This window comes from Gossypium hirsutum, chromosome D09 (assembly GCF_007990345.1).
Source record: "Gossypium hirsutum isolate 1008001.06 chromosome D09, Gossypium_hirsutum_v2.1, whole genome shotgun sequence".
Classification (NCBI taxonomy): Eukaryota; Viridiplantae; Streptophyta; class Magnoliopsida; order Malvales; family Malvaceae; genus Gossypium; species Gossypium hirsutum.
The window spans coordinates 50,888,581-50,909,554 of NC_053445.1; the positions used below are offsets into that span (position 1 = coordinate 50,888,581).

General features: G+C 32.5%; 3 protein-coding genes across 5 annotated transcripts; 1 reads left to right on the forward strand and 2 right to left on the reverse strand.

The window, feature by feature from the left end:
• Positions 1-1,658: 1,658 nt before the first annotated feature.
• On the forward strand, positions 1,659-5,068 carry LOC107890526 (probably inactive leucine-rich repeat receptor-like protein kinase At3g28040). The gene is made up of 2 exons (XM_016814995.2): positions 1,659-3,389; positions 3,482-5,068. The coding sequence occupies exons 1-2, from the start codon at positions 1,909-1,911 to the stop codon at positions 4,956-4,958; spliced, it is 2,958 nt and encodes a 985-aa protein (XP_016670484.2). The 5' UTR covers positions 1,659-1,908; the 3' UTR covers positions 4,959-5,068.
• Positions 5,069-6,310: 1,242 nt separating this feature from the next.
• Positions 6,311-9,992, reverse strand: LOC121221001 (eukaryotic translation initiation factor 3 subunit H). Its single transcript, XM_041101275.1, has 11 exons — positions 9,721-9,992; positions 9,518-9,634; positions 9,306-9,409; positions 8,978-9,044; positions 8,590-8,723; positions 8,459-8,507; positions 7,775-7,846; positions 7,574-7,675; positions 7,412-7,479; positions 6,870-7,022; positions 6,311-6,621 (listed from the first exon to the last, which is right to left on the reverse strand). The coding sequence occupies exons 1-11, from the start codon at positions 9,808-9,810 to the stop codon at positions 6,564-6,566; spliced, it is 1,014 nt and encodes a 337-aa protein (XP_040957209.1). The 5' UTR covers positions 9,811-9,992; the 3' UTR covers positions 6,311-6,563.
• Positions 9,993-11,601: 1,609 nt separating this feature from the next.
• LOC121221002 (uncharacterized) lies at positions 11,602-17,755 on the reverse strand. Of its 3 annotated transcripts, XM_041101276.1 has the most exons (7): positions 14,679-14,789; positions 14,159-14,549; positions 13,649-13,891; positions 13,353-13,422; positions 12,734-12,912; positions 12,181-12,247; positions 11,602-11,961 (listed from the first exon to the last, which is right to left on the reverse strand). In XM_041101276.1, the coding sequence occupies exons 2-7, from the start codon at positions 14,477-14,479 to the stop codon at positions 11,825-11,827; spliced, it is 1,017 nt and encodes a 338-aa protein (XP_040957210.1). In that variant the 5' UTR covers positions 14,480-14,549; positions 14,679-14,789; the 3' UTR covers positions 11,602-11,824. The 3 variants fall into 3 exon arrangements, with proteins under 3 accessions (XP_040957210.1, XP_040957212.1, XP_040957211.1); XM_041101278.1 differs by lacking the exons at positions 11,602-11,961; positions 12,181-12,247; positions 12,734-12,912; positions 13,353-13,422; positions 13,649-13,891 and adding exons at positions 14,956-15,100; positions 15,624-16,143; positions 16,570-16,743; positions 17,598-17,755 and having other exon boundaries at positions 14,154-14,549; XM_041101277.1 differs by lacking the exons at positions 11,602-11,961; positions 12,181-12,247; positions 12,734-12,912; positions 13,353-13,422; positions 13,649-13,891 and adding exons at positions 14,956-15,100; positions 15,624-16,143; positions 16,570-16,743; positions 17,603-17,746 and having other exon boundaries at positions 14,154-14,549.
• Between the last annotated feature and the right edge of the window lie 3,219 nt (positions 17,756-20,974).

Sequence of the window (20,974 nt, forward strand, 5' to 3'; positions counted from 1 at the left end):
AAATGAATATAAGAATTTGGTGCGGATAAAAATGTATTTATTAAAAATAAAATAAGAAACAAATAAAGAAGTTTTGTGTGTTTTTATTGATTTTATATCAAAAGTTAAAAATATTTTTATAATATAATTTACTTTATAAAATTGTTATTTTAATTATTTTTAATTGAATAAGTGATAATAAATCGTAAAAGAAAATTGGTATAATTCTAAATTGTAACTGTCATGTCGTTTTTTTTCCTATCATTGATGAATCAGAAATTAAAATAAAAATTGTGAATTCAATATTTGCTAATAATTCAAAGAACATGATGTGTAATTACTATTATTAATTTGCTGAATGAAAAAATAATTGAGAAAATGAAAGGCAAAAAAGGAAAGAAAAGCGTGGATGAAAATGGCATAAATAAAAAAAGGAGAATCTGACAGGTAAGAGTTTTTAACTTTAAGCTTAGGGACAAATGGAAAATGGGTTCGATGGATGTCGTGTTGGAAAATCTGCAATGTTTCGACCACTTGTTTTTGCTTTGTCTCATCACTTCACGCTCACCTTGGTAACGTAACACCCCCTTTCATTGATTCTAAGACATAGTAAGTGAGCAATTTGAAATTGTTGTAAAAGGCTAAGAATTTAGATTTTTGAATATTTTTTTACTAAAATATTAACTATAAAAAAACTTATGAAATCACTTTAGTTTTATATTGATTTAAGTGGAATATTTATATTAAAAAAGAAAAATCTGTTTGTAGTAAGAAAAATAACTGAAATTCAAAACTTCAAGTTTATTATAAAGGTTAAAATGTGTTCTGGGTTCTTATATTTTCTGAGCATTTAGAATTTAGTTTTATTTTTATTTTAAGGATTTTAGATCTATTTTTTGAATTTAAAAATGCAAGTCCAATCGTTATAGCAATTAAAATTCCTCTATTAATTTAAGGTTCATTATAATGTTCTTTTTTTTATTATTTCAAAAGATCAAGTCATTAAATCTAACAGAAATAGTTTAATGGTATCAATAAGTAGACCTAAATTTTAAAATTTGAAAAGCATGAAAAAATTTGTAAAAATAAAATAGAGGGACTAAATTTCTAATTTATAAAGAATATAAGGATTTGAAGCATATTTTAAGGGTGTTTCCATGCCTTAGTTGATAACAAAATTGAAACTCTTCAATATCTTTTCTTGCATTTTCAATAAAATTTTGAAAATTGAAAAGTTAGATAAAAGTTATGAAAATAAGATAGAAAATTAAATTTTAAATTTATGAAAAGTATAAGGATTGGAAAGATATTTTAACTTAGAAAAAGCATATTTGAAACTCTTCAAAATCTTGACTTGCAATTTTGTTTAATTGTTACATGCAGTCATTGTATTTCTTTTTAAAACTTTTGAAATTTAATCGAAATTTATCTATTTAAAAATTAATAAACTTCATCAAATTTAACTAGCACTTCAATATTAAAAAAGTCTGGGTTTAAAAATTAAAACTCAATTACTAAAACATATTCAAAGAGTATTGTGGATTGGGTTTTAATTTTTAAATCAAATTAAAAATAGAGGGACTAAATATTAAAAATACAAAGCATACAAGGATTGGTTATAGCATTAAACCATTGATAGGACGACATGACTGTAAAATTGATATTCGAGCTCCAAATTTAAGAATGTCAGTATATTGAATTCATATTCACTTTGATTCACTGTTTTCTCGATTTCTCAAGTTTTTATTTTATTTTTATAAGAAAGAATCCTCATCTCAAAACTGGAAAAAGAAGTCTCGTGAGTACAGTACTATCACTGAACCAAAAAACCTGCATTTCTTTAGCAAAAAACTATGAACGAACCCGTTGTTTTTGAGCACTGAAAAAGCTTAATTTCAAGGGTGGGGTTTCAAAAAGAAGAAGAGAACAATGGGGATGTTAACGAAGGGTTCTCTTCATTTTCTGATTTGCTTGCTTCTTTGCATGGATTATTATTGCATGGGAGATGATGAGTCTTCTTCCGTTCAACTCAACGATGATGTACTTGGCTTGATAGTGTTCAAATCAGATATCAAAGACCCTTCATCTTATCTTGAATCCTGGAATGAAGATGATAACTCGCCTTGTTCATGGCGGTTCATCAAATGCAACCCAAACAACGGTCGTGTCTCAGAGGTATCTCTTGATGGTTTAGGATTATCGGGAAAGATCGGCAAAGGGCTACAAAAGTTGGAGTATTTGAAGGTATTATCACTGTCTCGTAACAATTTCAGTGGGATAATTGGTCGGGCATTTGGTGTGCTTAACAGTCTTGAAAGGCTTGATCTTAGTTATAATAATCTTTCTGGGTCAATTCCTAGCACTTTTGTTAACATGAATTCGATTAGATTCCTCGATCTTTCCGGGAATTCTCTTTCGGGTTCAATCCCTGAAGAACTCTTTCAAACTTGTTCTTCACTTAGATTCCTTTCTTTATCTGAGAATTCATTTGATGGCCAATTACCGAGCACATTGTCTAAATGTTCATATTTGAATTATCTTAATGTTTCCAAAAACCATTTCTCTGGTAACATAGATTTTGTTTCTGGGATTTGGTCGATGTATCGGCTTCGAGCTTTGGATCTGTCTTACAATTCATTTTCTGGGTCAGTTCCAGAAGGTGTTTTAGCATTGCATTACTTAAAACAGCTCCATTTACAATTCAATGGCTTCTCAGGACCAATGCCTGCAGATATTGGACTATGTCCTCATCTAAATTCATTGGATTTCAGCCATAATCTTTTCAGCGGACCACTTCCAGATTCTCTTCAGAGACTAAATTCATTGGTTTTCTTCAGTTTATCATATAACATGTTCACCAGTGAGTTTCCTCCATGGATTAGTACCTTAAGCAGCTTGGAACACTTGGATTTCTCAAGCAATAGTTTAACAGGTAGCTTGCCATCATCAACTGGTAATCTCAAAACTCTAAAATATTTGAGATTGTCAAATAATAAGCTCGTTGGTAGCATACCAGCTGGTTTATTTGATCTGGGATTGGAAGATATGGATCTTTCTGATAATAGGTTAAACGGTTCGATCCCGAGAGGTTCAAGTAGTCTTTTCGAGTCTCTTCGAAACTTGGATCTGTCTAGAAACAATCTTGAAGGTACAATTCCTGCAGAAATGGGGCTTTTTGCTAACCTGAGGTACTTGAACTTATCTTGGAACAAGCTTGAATCAAGCATACCACCAGAACTCGGGTTATTTCCAAACCTGACCGTGTTGGATCTTCGAAACAATGCTTTATCCGGTGATGTTGCAGGGGATATATGTGAATCTGGGAGCTTGGTTATTCTTCAATTAGATGGGAACTCATTGACTGGGCCGATTCCGGATGAGATTGGCAACTGTTCGTCATTGTACTCACTGTAAGTTCTCATTAATCCATTTTTGTTTTATCATGATTTAAGCTATGATTTCCTGGACTAATGATTATGCGAAACTGTATCTTGTTTTGTAGGACATTATCTCACAACAATCTAACCGGTTCAATCCCGAAATCGATTTCGAAGTTGACCGAGCTTAAGATTCTCAAACTTGAATTCAACGAACTAAGTGGAGAAATTCCAAAAGAGCTCGGGTTGTTGGAAAATCTTCTTGCTGTGAATGTATCATACAATCAACTTATAGGTAGGCTTCCTGTAGGAGGCATATTTCCAAGCTTGGATCAAAGTGCTTTGCAGGGAAATTTGGGGATTTGTTCGCCATTGTTGAAAGGACCGTGTAAGTTGAATGTGCCGAAACCTTTAGTTCTCGATCCGGATGCGTATAAGGGTCGAATGGGTGATCATAGGCGAAGAAACGAATCTGCAAACCCAATAAGATTCCATCATCGTAACTCCCTTAGTGTTTCTGCCATTATCGCAATTTCAGCAGCTGTTCTGATTGTATGCGGGGTGATAATTATCAGCCTCTTAAACATTTCAGTTCGAAGGCGACTCGAATTTGTGGAGACAGCACTGGAAAGCATGTGTTCAAGTTCAACAAGATCCGGAAGTCCAACCGCAGGCAAGCTCATTTTGTTCGATTCAAAGCTATCGACTAATGGGATCGGCAACCCTGAAATCCTCCTCAACAAAGCTGCAGAGATTGGTGAAGGAGTATTCGGAACAGTTTACAAGGTCCCATTGAATCCTCAAGGAAGATTCGTAGCAATCAAAAAGCTGGTGATATCGAACATGATTCAGTATCCAGAAGACTTCGACCGAGAAGTTCGAGTTCTCGGAAAAGCAAGGCACCCGAATTTGATATCACTGGAAGGATACTATTGGACACCTCAATCTCAACTTCTGATAACAGAGTATGCAACTAATGGAGACTTGCAAACAAAACTCCATGAAAGACCAGCTACAGCCCCACCACTTTCGTGGTCCAACCGCTTCAAGATAATCCTTGGAACAGCTAAAGGATTGGCTCACTTGCACCACTCATTCAGGCCACCAGTAATCCATTACAACATAAAACCAAGTAACATCCTCCTCGACGAGAACTACAATCCGAAGATTTCGGATTTTGGATTAGCAAGGCTTTTAACGAAGCTCGAAAAGCATGTGATCAGCAACAGGTTTCAGAGTGCACTAGGATACGTAGCACCAGAGCTAGCATGTCAAAACTTAAGGGTCAATGAAAAATGTGATGTATTCGGTTTCGGGATGTTAATCTTGGAGCTTGTGACCGGACGAAGGCCGGTTGAGTATGGGGAAGATAATGTCGTGATACTGAGTGATCATGTTCGAGTTTCCGTCGAGCAAGGGAATGTGTTGGATTGTGTTGATCTAGGTATGGTTGATTATCCAGAAGATGAGGTGTTTCCAGTGCTGAAATTAGCACTGGTTTGTACTTCTCAGATACCTTCAAGCAGGCCTTCAATGGCGGAAGTGGTGCAAATACTTCAAGTTATCAAAACCCCGGTTCCACAAAGAATGGAACCATTGTGAAAAAAAAAGAGGCTATTTCTTTTTCGTTTTTTATTTTTCTGTTATTGAAAATTTTCTTTTACTTTTACTAATTTCTCCTTTAATGATAACTTCATGCGATTTTCAGTTCACTTATGCATTACTGATTACTAATTTCTCCTTTAATAATAGACTTAATAAATTTTTATATGCATGTCATATTTTTTTTTTTTGTATCAAAATTATGCAAATATACAAAACACAAATTAGTAAATATTCCAAACCAAATATATGAAAATTAATCATGTTATATCATATTAATTTCATATTTATCAAATGTATCTTTTATTATTGATTATGACATACGCACAAATAAAATTATATACTAAATATATTTATAAAAAATTAATATCAATATTTGATTAGATGAAAAAATACATACATGTTAAAAGGTGTAAGTTTGAGTTCAAATTCTGTGTATATTTTATTATTTTTATGTAATATGACAAAAATATCCTTATACATCATCAGTCATGTACCACCCATTAATAATAAAACAATACATTATCGCTCATGTAAATAAAATTTTTTGAAAGACATGAAAATAAAAACTATTAACTTTATTTAAATATAATTAAATATTATTATAATTATTTGTTTCCGTTTCAGGTATTGAATTTCAAATTTAATGTTTTTCTATTTATATATTTTTAACAATTATAAACAATATTCTTTTTAAAAAAATAAAGGTATTTATATTTGTTTTTTAAACCTTTAACTGTATCATCTTAACTGATAGTGTATGACACTCATAGGGCATCAGCGTCAAGATTTGGAAATTTTTAATTTTTAAAAATTTTAATTAGATCACTCAAATTTTTAAAAATTTTAATTCAGCTCTCTTAAAATTTTTGAATTAATCACAAAAAATTCAATTAGACCCACAATACTTTTTTTTTTAATTTCATTAAGCTCCTAAAATCATCAAATATCTACAAGTTAAGTATTTTCAACATTATCCACAACTAAATCAATGCGACTTAAACATATTTTCACTACCCAACTAAATTAATACCCGACTAACTGAAAACACAAACGATGACTGTTGATTCTGAAATTGCAAAATTCTCGATTCTAAATATATGGTTATATAAATTCTTAAGCACCACTTAGAAAAGCAAAGTGGAAATCCTATTTTTTTTCTTAAATCAACATAACATCGACGACTTCAATTTTTCATTTTAAAAATACCACAATCTAATTTAACAAAATTCTTTTGCGAATGTTCTCAATTTAAGATTAATTATAAATTCAAATAGGGGCTAAATTCCTAAAATTAAAAATAAACTAAAATTCAAATATGCAAAGAAAATAATTAAACATATATTCAAATATTTAGTGAAATCCAACGAAAAATGTCATTTCATATTCAAATAGTAATACTAAGATTTAATGCGGGCAAATGATCAGGCTTACAGATTAAATGTAAAACATTAACAGCATGGGAAAAATTTTCAATCACATTCATCTTCAAATAAAAATCACAACCATAAATTATAATTCTACTCAGATATTGCAAAAATTTTCAGCTAATCTAGACAATGCATCATTTATACCTGCAAAAAATTGCAGACGACATTGCGAGTTTCAGTTATCGTGCAACGATTTCATTAAATACAATCTGTTGAAGCTCTGCCCAGAAACCCTGCAAAATTATTTTAACACCGTTAGATGAAGATTGGTCAAGGAGAGGCATGGTTTTCAATTATGTTGCACTGTGCATTGATTCCGGTCTAAAAGGAAGAAACTACAAGTGAAACAAAAAAAAATCAGAGAAACAGGTTGAAAAGGTACATTATAACCACTACTAGACTTCACAATGTCAACCTGCAGGAGATGTTATGTCAGTCAGGTTATCCTAAAAATTAATTGTTAGATCTAAAACAGACATACCCGTTGATTTGGTTGCAGTAATTTGCGATTTGATTTGTTATGAGGAAGCTCTCCAACCGTGATGGCTCAGGGATTGGCTTGAAGATGGGATTTGAAGGGTCCTCCTCAGGCAAAGGATCCTCCCCAGCAGCTTTTCGTTGCATGTTATCTGCCCTACAATTACGAAAGAGATGAAATACATAAAATTAGGTGAATTAAGGGAACAAAAGCACAATACGAAGCATTTTCATAAAACAAAATCTGTTTATCCAAGTAAAAGAGAGGCAGCTTCAAACTTTTAACTTTCACTGGAAAACAATTTTCTTTTTCCTTTCCCCTCTCTTCCCAGTAAAATCATTCATAAGTCTAGCAGATGGAATTCATTTCAATAATATGGATAACTCAAGCTATGTTACTCAGACTAGGGTGTAAATGTGGATACAGGTATGTGTTCCACCACAGGTATCTTAAGCTATTTTCTAGGTTTTCCATACATTAGGAGGGTCCTTGAAGGGCACTTCAAGGAAAATGAAGAGTTGAGCGACAGAGATCAAGTATACTACCTTCTTTTCTGAAGCCATGCCTGTTGCTGGGCTTGTTGACGTGACAGGCTCCTGTAGTAAAATTGGAACTGCCAAAAGGGAAATAGAGAAATGCTATTTATGTTAAACATAAAATTAACAGAAATGACACCGGAGTAATATGGGAGAAACAAGAATTCATACCTTCTGCTGTTCCACTGACAAATCATCCATGCATTCAATCAAAAATTCCATATTCCTCTCCATATATGGATTGCTTGACAATTGCAGACGATCATAATCACACTAAAGTGAAAAATTATAGTTAGAAGACAAATTTCACAGATACAAGATCTTTTACTGTGGTACAACTAAAAATTATTTAATCAACACTATATAGTGCACCTGTGTAACTGGTGTGTCAGATTCCAGCTCAGTCATAAAGGCACTGATAAGGGCAGAATTTGAGACTTTGATCTGTCATTACAAAAGTATCACAAAAATTAACATGAAAGTGGGAACGATTATCGTTTCTATTGCAACTAAACTAACTTATCAGTAACATTCCAAGTACTACACGATAAAAATCATGACAAATCCTCAATATTGAGTGAATCTGGTTAGTTCTGGATTGGGTCAATTTGGGTTTTAGAACTCCCAAGTCATTTCTGTTCAGTTAATTTCAGGTTCAGATAGTCTCAGGTTTGGTTGTTTTTGGTTTGGGTCATTTATGTTTTTTGGGTCAGCAGTTTCGGGTTCTTTTCGTTTCAAATTTGAGCAATATTGGCTTTGGATTGTTGACTTCCTAAAATCAAATAGGATTCGGATCAGTTTTGGGTTTGGGTTCAGGTTGATTGGATCAGATTTTCAGATTCTTAATCTTGTTGGTTTATTTTCATCTCGCATTCTAACACTGCTGAAATAGTTGGCCATTCATCATATGAGAGCAATTATCATGATGCTTCACTTGTTTGAATTAGGTGCAGTATGATCAAAGGTACACCAGTATGATCAAAGGATAATGCAGTCTCTATGATTGATTATATTACTTAATAAAAGTAGTAAACAGTCAAAGCGGTAGAAGCTTACAGGAATTTCCTCGAAAATATCCATCCATGACAAGTTTTTCTCCCTCAACCTATAACAGCAAGAGAGACCATCAATATGAGATCACATGATATTCATATTCATAATTTTTTGACAGCAAGGAGAAACCATACTTTTCTCCAGTAAAGCTATTAGCTCGGTAAAGTTCCATAAAAGAATCAGATAGCTTCAAAGCCTTAAGAGCCAAGACACCTTGATTAGACCTCGAAGGATCGTAGATAATGCATACACACCTCCTAATATTCTCCTGCACAGTTTACCAATTAAGCAGATAAAAAAAATGAAGAACTAAACTTTGATGAGTGAATTTGAATGTAAAGGCACAAAAAGTTGTCAGTCCAAGCAAACAGATATAGACCCCTTTTTACATTAGGAATTATTTTTCTTTATCAATCCATAGAATGGTGAGAGATCTCGTGTTCATCATTAGCAACAGGCTTATACGCAATTCAGGAGATTCACAATAAAATTGCCACCAAAGTTAAAAAATGTTTCCTCTACCTGATAATTCATAAAAGTCTCAATGAGCTCAACTGTCTGATATGAGCCCAAAATCGTTGATTGGTACCTGAAAATATGCCAGGGAAAGACAACTGCATTAAACAAAAGTACAGAGTATACGATTTTACCATTAACTAAAGCACAAATTATTAGAATAAATATAACTATTAACAACATATGCATACAGCAAGAATGGTATCACCATCCGCTATTAACCGAACCAAACTGACATCATAAATAGCATTATGATTCATAATTCCTTAAGTATCTAAGACAACATCCATCAAGAACTACAGAATGCTAGCCAGCAAAAAAGACAAGACATTACCATCCAACAGTGTTGTTATCAACATTAACCTCCCTTAGACATCTCATCATCTCAAGCTGATAATTAGCTCCATCAGCTTCAATCTCCTCATCTTCCTCGCGGATCTGTACCAATGATTAGAACATAAAAAAACATTCTAATTCAAAATCGAAAACATGAAAACAGAATAATAATAATAAAAATAATAACAATAAGGATATTTGCGGAATTACCGGGAAAGGGAAACAGTTGGTAACTTCAAGAACACTGCCAACATCTAATCCAAGAAGTTGGCCGGTAACCAAAGCCGGTGAAAACTCCTTGCAGTGCTTGATTATTTTCAATATCACCTAAAAAAGTTCAAATTTCATGGATAACGACGTATAAATCAAAATTATTATTATTATATATATAAAAGAGAATAAAAGAGGAATACCAGGCCTTCGATCTGGACAACTCTGAGAGGAGAAACAACCTCTTCAGTAGCTGCAGCTTGAAGGAAAGACTTCGCCATTGAATTCGCCATTGTTGAATGTCGTCTTTGAGAAGGCTCTGTTAGCAAAATAAGGGGAAAACAACAACAACAACAATAGCAGGGAGGAGAAACCCTAGAATTTGCTTCGTTTTCACTTTTATTTTATTAAAAATTTTGGACTCTGTTGGGCTTTTTGGATTTTGGGTTTATTTTTGGTGTTTAAGTTCATCAACACTTCAACCGCAACTTTAATTATATATATATTTAAATTATTTATAAACTAGTATGATTTTGGGAGTTAATTATTTTTGGGTTAAATTATAAGGTTAAAATTTAAATGTTGCAATTTGTTTTAAGTTTCTGTATTTTTTATATATTTGAAATTTAGTTTCTACAATTTTATTTTCAATAATTTAGTACATTAACTTTTCAAACTTAAGAATTTAGGGCTAGCTGGTACTGAAATTCTTCTATTAAAATTATTGGTATAAAAATTTAAAATTAAAAAATATTCACTTAATAGCCATGTGATAAAAAATTGACATCGTAATAAATTCTTCTATTAAAATTATTGGTATAAAAATTTAAAATTAAAAAATATTCACTTAATAGCCATGTGATAAAAAATTGACATCGTAATAGATTTGAATTTAATAGAGAATTTTAATGATGTTAATAATTCTTAAAATTCACGTCAATATTTTAATTAAAAAAATTAAAATAAAGTATTTAGACTGATTAATAAGTAATGGTAATATAAATGTTGAGCTACTAAATCATGTAAAAAGGTAAAGTATAAATATTAAGTCTCAAATTTGAACGTAATATAATAATCGAAATTAAAATTTAACTATTTTTATATATAGTAAAAAGATAGAGGGATTCGATTTGGAATTTAACCTTTATGTTAATAATAATATATAAATAAATAAATAAAGCCAAAACTTGTCATAAAGGGAAGGCCTTAGTAGTATAGATTTTCTAAAGTTTGACTAATTAAATTAAACGTACACCACACATTCTTCCTGAATTTTAGTTAAAATTACGTTTTGGCCCACGCCCAATTTTTTTATTCACTTGATAACTATTAATATTATCGAATTGATATGTATTCTGTATAGATATATTTTTGTAATTTTATTATTTAATGATTATATGACACCAAATAAAATCAATAAAAAATTATATTAAGAATAAGTATATAGTTTAATTAATTATTTATTATTCTAATAGTTCTGTTTACTCATAATAGACCAATGAGCAAGCACTTAAAGACTTGTTTTAATTCAATTACAATACAAAACACGAAAAAAAATAACGAACTCGTGACACAGATGCACAGATGCTTTAAAAATTTTTAATACAAATTATGAGCAATTCAAAATTTATAAAATTTATAAAATTATTAAGGGTAAATTCCCTAGTTGATCACCTAACTTTTAAATCGTTTTCATTTTGATCACTCAAAAGTAAAATTATTGTATTCTAATAACTCAACTATTAAGACACTTTTATTTTAATCACCCAAGCATTAAAAGTTCTAATGGCGGTTAACTATACACGCCATATCAAATTTACATTTTCATTTTAGTTACCCAATTTTTAAGTTACTTTCATTTTGATCACCTAAAAAATAAAATTTATAGTGATAAAGCGGTACAAACTAAAATAATACACACAATTTTTTACCCAATTTGACAACAACCTAAAAGTTGGATGACTAGAATGAAAATACATTTAATTTTTGGGTGGCTAAAACGAAAAACACCCTAAAAATTGAGTGACAAAGTTGAAAAGAATTCATTTTGATAATCAAAATATTAAATATATTAAACATGATCATAACAAGAAAAAGATCTTTCATATCATCATATATTTTTGTATCCTATTTTAATGATTTTTTTCCAGTCGTAATCATATCATATAATCACGACGTATAAATATTCAAACCAAAAGAAGTAGCTAACAAACTATTGTAAGCAAGCTAATAGGACGTCCTATAAAAAGTTGAATATATATGATGGGAACCAAAATCAAGAAGCTAATGTTTGTTTCATTTCACCCACTAGACATGGTCAAGCAACTTGGCCAACATCGTTGTTGCAGCTGAGCTTCTTGCTTCATGGGGTTTTGGACATGCATCACCCAAGCTCAATGACTCGAAGTTCGTCCCTTTTACAGTTACCTTGGCTTGATATCCACCTTCAAAATAATTCGAAAGGGTAATGTTAGTTTTTGCACTATTTTCTTGTTTCTACGATACCCAAGTACGAGTAACTTAGTTCTAGACAACATGTTACAGTCACAGAACAATCATCCCTCGAAAGCCTCATCATTTCGGGTTAAGGGACAAGCTTATCAATTATACTGTATTAAATTATATACCAATTCCGACTGCATGTTGAAGTTAAAAGAGTTTACCATCTGATGGGAATACTTGGTAAGTTGGCAATACCCAGTTCTTCTCTTTGCATATACCATCCAGCTCCTGCGCAATGAGAAAAATATTGATCATTATATACCTTTTTTTTTTTATTCATGACAACGCAATCTAGCCAGTTATAGAAATTGTGAAACTTGTTCGGAGTGGTATTTAAATAACATGAGAATTCAGTGGGAATTTTTAGGTCAAGTTAGCTAAATAATCTGCGCATGCATGATATACTAAACAATGGTAAAGCCTGTAAGTTCCAATTACGACTTATGGCCCCAGCTACCACTTTATGGGGGCTTTTGGAGCATATAAGAACTGGTCAATACAAAAAGACCACATGATATATTACCACATTTTAATTTTCGGATTGCCGATAATGAATGTCTTTACATCTTACCCCAGAGATAATTGTAGTTTTAGTTTCTTATGGATCTATCATAAAGATCACATCCAAATTTTGGTTCTTATACCCATATCCAACATACCAGGCTCTGAATTCATAGATGGAAAGAAAAGTTGAGGACATTTGATTAAACTTGCCTGACATGGATTTTGCTTGCTGGATGCTTCCTCTGAGGATCTGCTTCGTTTTTTGCACTGGGCCCAACACGGGTCTTCGTAATCTTTGGAAGTCCTCTCTTCGCCAGTACTTTCTGGACATGCATCATTACAACCTTCTATGACCAAATCTAATTTTAATTCCAAATCATCTTCACCACCTATACAAAGTTGGAAAACATATTACCAAATCAGCTTCGAGTTAATTAAAGTTACTTCCAAATCTAAAAGTAATGACAATTTGGAAAGAAGAGCTAAGAAATCCAATGACTAAATATTAATCCAACTACAACAGTAGGAAAAAGTAGAGACTAGGATCTATGGATCTAAAACCAGTACTGCTCTCAACGAATATGATATCCAACATTGTGAATTAATCGAAAAAGGGCAATGCTTTTGTGTATAAATCCACTCTCACTATAGAGAAACACAAGGTAATCGCATTTACGTAAAAGGGCAATGCTTTTGTGTATAAATCCACTCTCACTATAGAGAAACACAAGGTAATCGCATTTACGTAAAATCACCTAATAATATCTTGACCTTCTTTCATATATATAAACTTGAACCGGTGTAAGACTTATTAAGTTTGTAAAGATACCATTCAAGATTGTTTGCATTTTTTTATCACATTGAGCAATCTCATCTCCAATTTTGCGAAGCTGAAGAACCTGCAGATACAAACCAAAATACCAAAGAGAATATATAATCAAGTAATCCATCAACAAAAAAGTTATGACAGAAAGGAGCACAAATCACTTCAAAATGGGACTTTTAAAAGATGGATTATAATGTTGTGAATTTATATGGTCTACGGCTGCATGCTAGTAAAATCTTTGTGCGTCAAATATTTGAAGGTGGCATGGCATTCATCATTTGAACAAAAGAAAATCATACCAGTTTATCCCTTTTATTAAGTAGAACTCTCAGAGCAGTTTTCGACAAGACATGATCCTTTGACGCAATGGCATTGTGTAGTTTGGCTGAACATTTGGAGTTGGATTCACATATAACCGAAGCATGATTACCCATAAGTATCCCAGCTTGACCAGGCGTATTATTCGATGCTGCTTTTCTAGTGATAACATTTTGATTCTTGTGCTGATTAAGGTTTCGAACTGCTGAGTTAGCCACCTCAAACTGCATCGAAAAACAATAGGATGTCTAGACAAAAGAACATAAAGCTTAAAAGGTTAAATATAGTAATCTGATTAACAATTTTCGATGGTTAACTCAGCATGAGTAAGCATGGAAAATTCCCAGAACTTGACTGTACTAACGAAATATTCCTAGTGAAGTATGCAGACTGTGTAAAGAAATACGGCATCTACTAGTTCCTTAAAGAGCCCGAATCTAATTAGCATTTTTCAACTGTTAACAAAATCAAAAGCAGTAATCAGGACACACCTTAGCAACATCAGTCGTGCCATTTAAATCATGCTCTGCCCGAGAAGTAATCTTCTTTAGCAGAGAATCATGTTGGACTCTCTCAGCTACATTTTTTGAAGTAGACATTTTTTCATTGTGAACCACAGAAGGGTTGTCCATATCCATATTCCAAGGCCCATTAATGGCATCCATGAAGTCATTAGTAAAATGATCATTCTTCTTATTCTGCTTCTCTGATTCAGCATCGCTGCTGTTTCTGGAAGCCTCTACTCGACCACCATCAAACAGATTTTTATTCCTGTTATTTTGAACTTCGGGCTCTGAAGGTTCTTCGGTCATTTCAAAGCCATTTACATTTACAACTTCCTATACATACTCCTGTTCTTCGAAACTGATAGGAAAGACATCCCTGCAACACAATTTGCATAGAGATGATTAACCAAAAGAAAAATGCATGCGTGCATACACACACAAATTACATCTTTTGGCCCTATGCAGGTGAAAGTAATTTAGCCTACATAAAATAAGTATAACAAACCTCGAGAACCATTGAGAAATGATCGGTGCATAAGGAAGCAGGTGGAAGTATTCAACAACAGGAGAGTGCATCCATCTGGAGGAAACCTTTTGCAATAATGGTCCTCGCAAGCTAATAATACAAGAAGCTTCATCAGCAATTTAGAATGAATTTTTTTAACAAAAAAGGAAAAATGCACAAAAAAAAAAAGTTCGGGCACTCCCTCTCTGGTGGGTGACAAAATTATTTCTTAACCAGAAAACATACATCATCTTACAAGCATTGACTAGAACCAAACCTGTCAAATACGTCCTTAATAGGAATCCAACGAGCTTTTGCTGCTCGAACGCACTGCATGATATAAAAGCGAGTGGCGGTCTTGTCTTTACTCAAAGAACGTACAAGATGGCTTTCAATAATGTTAAGATCACTTTGACTGATCACTGCCCAATTTAGCACAAACATTAGCATTTATATATGCTACACACACTGGAAACACATTCAAATAGAAATAATTCTCTCTTAATACATTTCCTCCATGTAACTTAAACTCGACTGTGAGTGTTGGATACAACTCCGTTAAATTTTTTTCAAAGTTTTTATATATGCTACACACACTGGAAACACATTTAAATAGAAATAATTCTCTTAATACATTTCCTCCATGTAACTTAAACTCGACTGTGAGTGTTGGATACAACTCCGTTAAATTTTTTTCAAAGTTTTTCCATATATTTGGAGGGTCCTTTGAGGGTCATAACCCCCAACAAACTAGACTGCTTGGTCAAATAAGCAGAACACAAGAGAATCCTAATTTTTCAAGGCTTCGATAAATGCAACCACTCAGAATTCAAAATTTTAATATTAGTCACAATAAAAGGCTAACATCACCATCTTTACACTAACTACCAGAAAATGCAAATTTAAGTATTTATTCAACATTAACATAAAATGGTAGTGGCTTACCATTCTTTGTTGCTTCTTTAACAGCTGAGAAAGCAATTTGCTGGAAACAACATTCATTAGCATCCAATTCATCTCGTGCACGTTTATTGGGGACTTTTTTTCTTTTACTCATATATTTGGACTCAATAGAACAATCTGGACTGTAGCAGGACTCGTTCACATCTTTTTCAATCAATGAATGTACACCCCTAGTGATGCTACCATCCAGCAAGATGCAATTCTCTTTTGACAGGTCAGTCAAAAGAATGGAAACTTTCGAAACTGGCAACCCTTTGGCGCTTAAAGCATCTAAACTTCTGGATATAACACATGCATCCTGGATGGCTTTCTCAAGGAGTGAAAACTGACTTTCAACTTCACTCAACTCAGTATCATCAGTCCTTACCATGAGCTTCATATGTGACTTCAAATTTGGCTTCAAAACTAAAGCCCACTTGCAAAAATTCTCAAAATCTAGATACCTTAAGTCCGGATGTCTTTTCCTTAGGAAATAGTTGTATAGTAACACAACAGCATGTACCTAAAGGAGAATTTTGAAAGGAAAAGAAGAAATATAAGAATGGATTAAATGACCACATATTTATGCATCTATTGAAGAAAGTGGGTACATGACATCAACTCCCAACCAAACTTTTTATATTATCTTCTAGTCATTTCCAGACAGTCCTACCTCATTCCGAACAAAACATTACCATCAAATTCTTTTATATGTAACAAAAGCACTAAAAGTTTGTAATCTGGGAAAAAGGTAGTCTCATTTCAATATAAATGCAATTACAACTCCAAAATTTGCCTTATTGAAAGAACATATAATCCTCCTTTACCATTAGATAAAGCAATTCAGCTTATTAAAAGAACACAAGTCCCCTGACACAAAGAGAAAGTAACAGATCACAGGTGAGAATGAAAATCGGAATGTAATTCTATGTGAAGTAAAGAAAGGGACCTGTTTGGCTACTAATTCCTGAGTAGCTAGCGATGGAGTTTCCCGAACTGCATATTTAGAAGGTAGCAAAGGATCAACCAAGTGCTCCAAAAATGCTTGAACAGCATCCTCAGTTGGACAAACACTTGAGATGGCCATGATTGCCTGAGCCTATGCACTACTCTCCTTCAATTCCTATATGTATACAGCAACAAACAAATTATGGAAGTGGAAGTGAACATGTTAGTCTCTTTAAGAAGGTTTGTGTATCAAATTAAACCTATTGAATTAGGCATTTAATGACTGTTACAAGCAAACACAAATCTAGAGCTTATACCAAGATGCATATACTTATTCTATTGAAACAAATCTTATGGTTTCAAAGTCAAACAACAAATCTGTTAATATTGGAAATAATGGTTGCAGAACAGAAATATATAGTATGAAAAATACATAAGCAAGACACAAACATGATTGTATAAAATCTATATAAAACAAATAATTAGAACATCAAAATTTATATAAATATAGATACACAAATTTCCAAGTCTATGAAACAAGCACATACATTAAACAATAAAATCTACTTAATAATCCAAATGCTCAAACTGTAACCCTATTCAGTAAAGCAAATTATGGAAATTCAATAAAAACAAAAGAAAACCCAAGTTTAGATTGTTGCATCAGAACTTGGAAAACTAATTATCGTGAAGTAATTTCCTTTTCAACACACGTTCAAATAATCTAACCCCCCACGGAAAAAAAAAGAAAATCATAATTGAGAATCCCATTATAGCCAAACAAAAAAGTTGGAACTTTTTCAAACAAAACTCAAACTTTATAACAATGTAGATGCTTTTTTGTTCAGTTTTCACAGAAACTTATACAGTTTAGCAACCAAAAGGAAAATCTGATCGAAATTTACTAAAAACACACACAAAAAGCTCACGGAAATTACTGATTAAAATCTCTACAAAAAAAAAACAATGTAGAACTCAAAAAAAAAAGGAAAGTACTGGTAAAAAACAAAGAGGAGAATGAGAATTTACCCTACTTTAAAAATAAAAACGCGAACAGATTTTAGGGTTTTTTGTGATTTGCCTTGTTTATATAGAAAATCATCAGGAGGTTTTAAAGAGAAGATCACTCAAGTACCACTGTTTTCGTTTTCCTTATGTGAGAATCCTTGGTAAACAATGCGTTTCTTTCCTTTTCAATTAACGGAATATTTATTATATTATTTATTCACCTACCGTGACGTCGTTTTAGCGGTCCAATTTCCAAAAGGGCGCCAATACTAGAGGGGTTGATGGACGGGCCTGGTTGGGCCGGTTCGCGGCCTGAAATTTTAAGAAAAATGCTTGCTCAGATCAGAATCGGTCTAACCGAGTCGGTTTGATAACTCGTTTTTCTTTAAAAATAAAGTGTTAAAAATAAATTAAAAATAAATAAAATAATTTTTTGAGCTTGATTCATCTAATTTTTAAGAATGGATTTAATGAAAATTATAGATAAACTCTTTTAGAAATATAATACAATTTTAGAAAAAAAGAAAAACTGGATTAAGTATGAATATCCGAGTAAACGTGCAAATCAACATATTTAAATATATTATTTAAAATCAAATTTAAAATGATAAATTAAAAAAATTGTAAGTATGTAATAAATTTATTATTTAGAAATGATAAAGTAAAAAAATAGTACGTAATTTCCTTTTTTTCCCTAAGCAAAGTGAAAATAAATAATAATTTGATTTATAAGATGGTAATATACCGGCATATTTAAATACATGTCTTAAAAATAAAAACAATTAATAAAATTATTTTTAATAAAATATTGAATTTATGTTATGAATTGATGAAAATTTGATGAATGCATGAAAGATGTGTGAAAGCATGATAATGAAATGAAAGTATTAGGAAAAGTATTGGGTAATGAATATGTTGATTTTATAAACCCCTATTAAATGGTCTTGGATAGAGTTCGAATATAGTTAACATATCATAGGATTCATTATATTAATATTGGTAACGATTACTTTGGTTATACATCGATGAGTGCTAAGCATGTATTACTTCATTTACATATTGATGATCTATGGGTGGACGTGTACATTTACATGGTAGCGTCGGTAGTATGTTATTTCAATTATACACCGATGAGTGCTAAATATGTATTATTTTGATTATGTACCAATGATCAAAGGGTGGATTTATAGGTGCGTTGGTGGTTTAATCTACATTTTGGTATTGAGTTTGTGTTCGATTAATAGGGGCCAAAACATAAATACTACAAGGTTAATGATATAAGTTGAAATGTGAATTGAAATACTTGAATAGCTTATGTTTGATTTGATCATTGAATGTTACCCCTAGGGGTCGGTGATGCTATGAAACTAATTAAAATATTCGATTATGGAAATGAGATGTGAATATTGATATGAAAATGTTATATGATTGAAAATGAGATTGAGATAGAAATGACGCTAAGATTTGAATCTAAGTGTGATATTGGATATGTTAATGTAAAGCCTTAGAGGCATATTAATTTATACAGGACTTAAACCAAATGATAAATCATATGAAAGCTTTAATGAAATAGATGATGAGACCAAATAAAATAATATAAGGATTTACATAGATGAAAATTATAGCTAATTGCTCTCTTGATTTGCTTATGCATTGTTTTCGAATTATGTTAGCATCACTAAGCTCCATTGCTCAATGTACGGATTTGTTTATTCTCATGCGGAGGTGACAATTAGGTCTCATGGATTTGAAAAGATCAACAACATCCAAGACTCGAATCTCGACTCAATAAAGTTTGTGTTGGGATCAACCCGATGAAGCAACAAGTAAAAAAAAATAGCGGAATAAATTGAGAAATTGAACACACAAATTTAACGTGAAAAAACCCCTCTAAAGAGGATAAAAAATCACAGGCAAATATAATTTTACTATAATGGCAAAAGAACGAATAGTACAAAAGATGAAGATAAAAACTAAACCCATAAAACTCAAAAACAAAAAACTCTCAAAACGTAAACACAAAATTCTCTAAATGTGCTATGAGTTCTAATCTCTAATGGGTGTGTTTTTTAAAGTTGTAAAAGAGCCTATTTATAGGCCAAATTCATAGGTCAAATAATAATAAAATAATCTAGACTAAGCAGAGTTTGATTGAAACAAATAAACAGATTTTAACTGAAAAATTATTTCTCAAATTTGACCGAAATAGGAGTCATACTCAACGAATCTTCACCTTGACTCATATTTCCACAATGTCATCTTTGTCAAAGCCCACCACGGGCCTATCTTGAACTATGCAAGGAATTAATTGAGTCGAATTTGTGCTTAGAAACTGGAAAACTTATAGCCTTTGACTTGTACACTGCCAAATTAAAACTAACCCGAGTCTGATTTTCACGAACACAGTGCCCTAACTTTTCAAAACATGCATCCAAAAGAGAACATATCTTCAACGAAATGGTCATACCTTTTTCCCTCCTATGACCAAGTTGCCTCTGCTCCAAACGAGTTAACTTCGACTCCGTAACGAACGAGGGACGTATGATTTCACCGGTCACTGTAGAACCTTCCAAAATATAAAGACTACCAGTTCTTTTACCTTTAAACAAAACGAGAGTTCCACGAGATACTTTAATGTCGCTCGACTAGATGTTGATTCTGCATCCTTTCAAGTCTAAAATACTCAAGGAGATGAAATTTTTTATTAAATCAGGTACATACCTGACATCTGAGAGTGTCATAATCGTCCCATCGTGTATCATAATTTTAACAATACCAATACCAATTACCTTACTAGATGAATCGTTTCCCATGCGCACAAGTCCACCTTCAACTGAACTGTATGTGGAGAATCATTCTCTATTGGGACACATGTGGAAAAAACATCTCGAATCTAGGATCCACTCAAATGTGAGCTTGGAGTTATCGCTCGTTGACACTAATAAGAAATCATCACCACTTTCATCAGCCAAATTAGCACCAGTAGAGGTGCTAATGGGCCGGGTGGCCCGGCTCGGCCCTGCCCGACGGCCTGCCTGAAATATAGGAGGGTTCGAGTAAAAATATAGGCCCAAATATGGGTTTGGGAAAAAAATGAGGCCCGTTTATAATAAATATATATTTTTATTTTTTTAATTTTAAAATATTTTTAAAATACTTTTTTATTTTTTATTTTTAAAATAAATTTTTGGTGTTTTATTAAAAAAATAGGCCGAGCCAGGCCCGGGCTTAGGAATTTTTTTCGGGCCGGGCATGGACAAAATTTCAAGCCCGTATTTTGGGCCGAGCCGGGCCCGGGCCTAGGATGCAGGCTGAAATTTTTTTTGCCAGCCCGACCCGGCCCATGAGTACCTCTAAGCACCAGTTACATCTTCTTCGTTACTCTCAGCAGCTCTTTT

Bases quoted from the DNA above. Each gene is read 5' to 3' on its own strand.
- LOC107890526 (XM_016814995.2), top strand. From the start codon at position 1,909: ATGGGGATGTTAACGAAGGGTTCTCTTCATTTTCTGATTTGCTTGCTT. The intron at 3,390-3,481 runs GTAAGTTCTCAT...CTTGTTTTGTAG, and splicing joins TGTTCGTCATTGTACTCACT to GACATTATCTCACAACAATC.
- LOC121221001 (XM_041101275.1), bottom strand. From the start codon at position 9,810: ATGGCGAATTCAATGGCGAAGTCTTTCCTTCAAGCTGCAGCTACTGAA. The intron at 9,045-9,305 runs GTAATGTCTTGT...GCATATTTTCAG, and splicing joins GATAACAACACTGTTGGATG to GTACCAATCAACGATTTTGG. The intron at 7,847-8,458 runs GTAAGCTTCTAC...TTGTAATGACAG, and splicing joins ATATTTTCGAGGAAATTCCT to ATCAAAGTCTCAAATTCTGC.
- LOC121221002 (XM_041101276.1), bottom strand. From the start codon at position 14,479: ATGACCGAAGAACCTTCAGAGCCCGAAGTTCAAAATAACAGGAATAAA. The intron at 13,892-14,158 runs GTGTGTCCTGAT...TTTTCGATGCAG, and splicing joins GCACGACTGATGTTGCTAAG to TTTGAGGTGGCTAACTCAGC. The intron at 11,962-12,180 runs GTAAACTCTTTT...ATTATTTTGAAG, and splicing joins CCAAGTATTCCCATCAGATG to GTGGATATCAAGCCAAGGTA.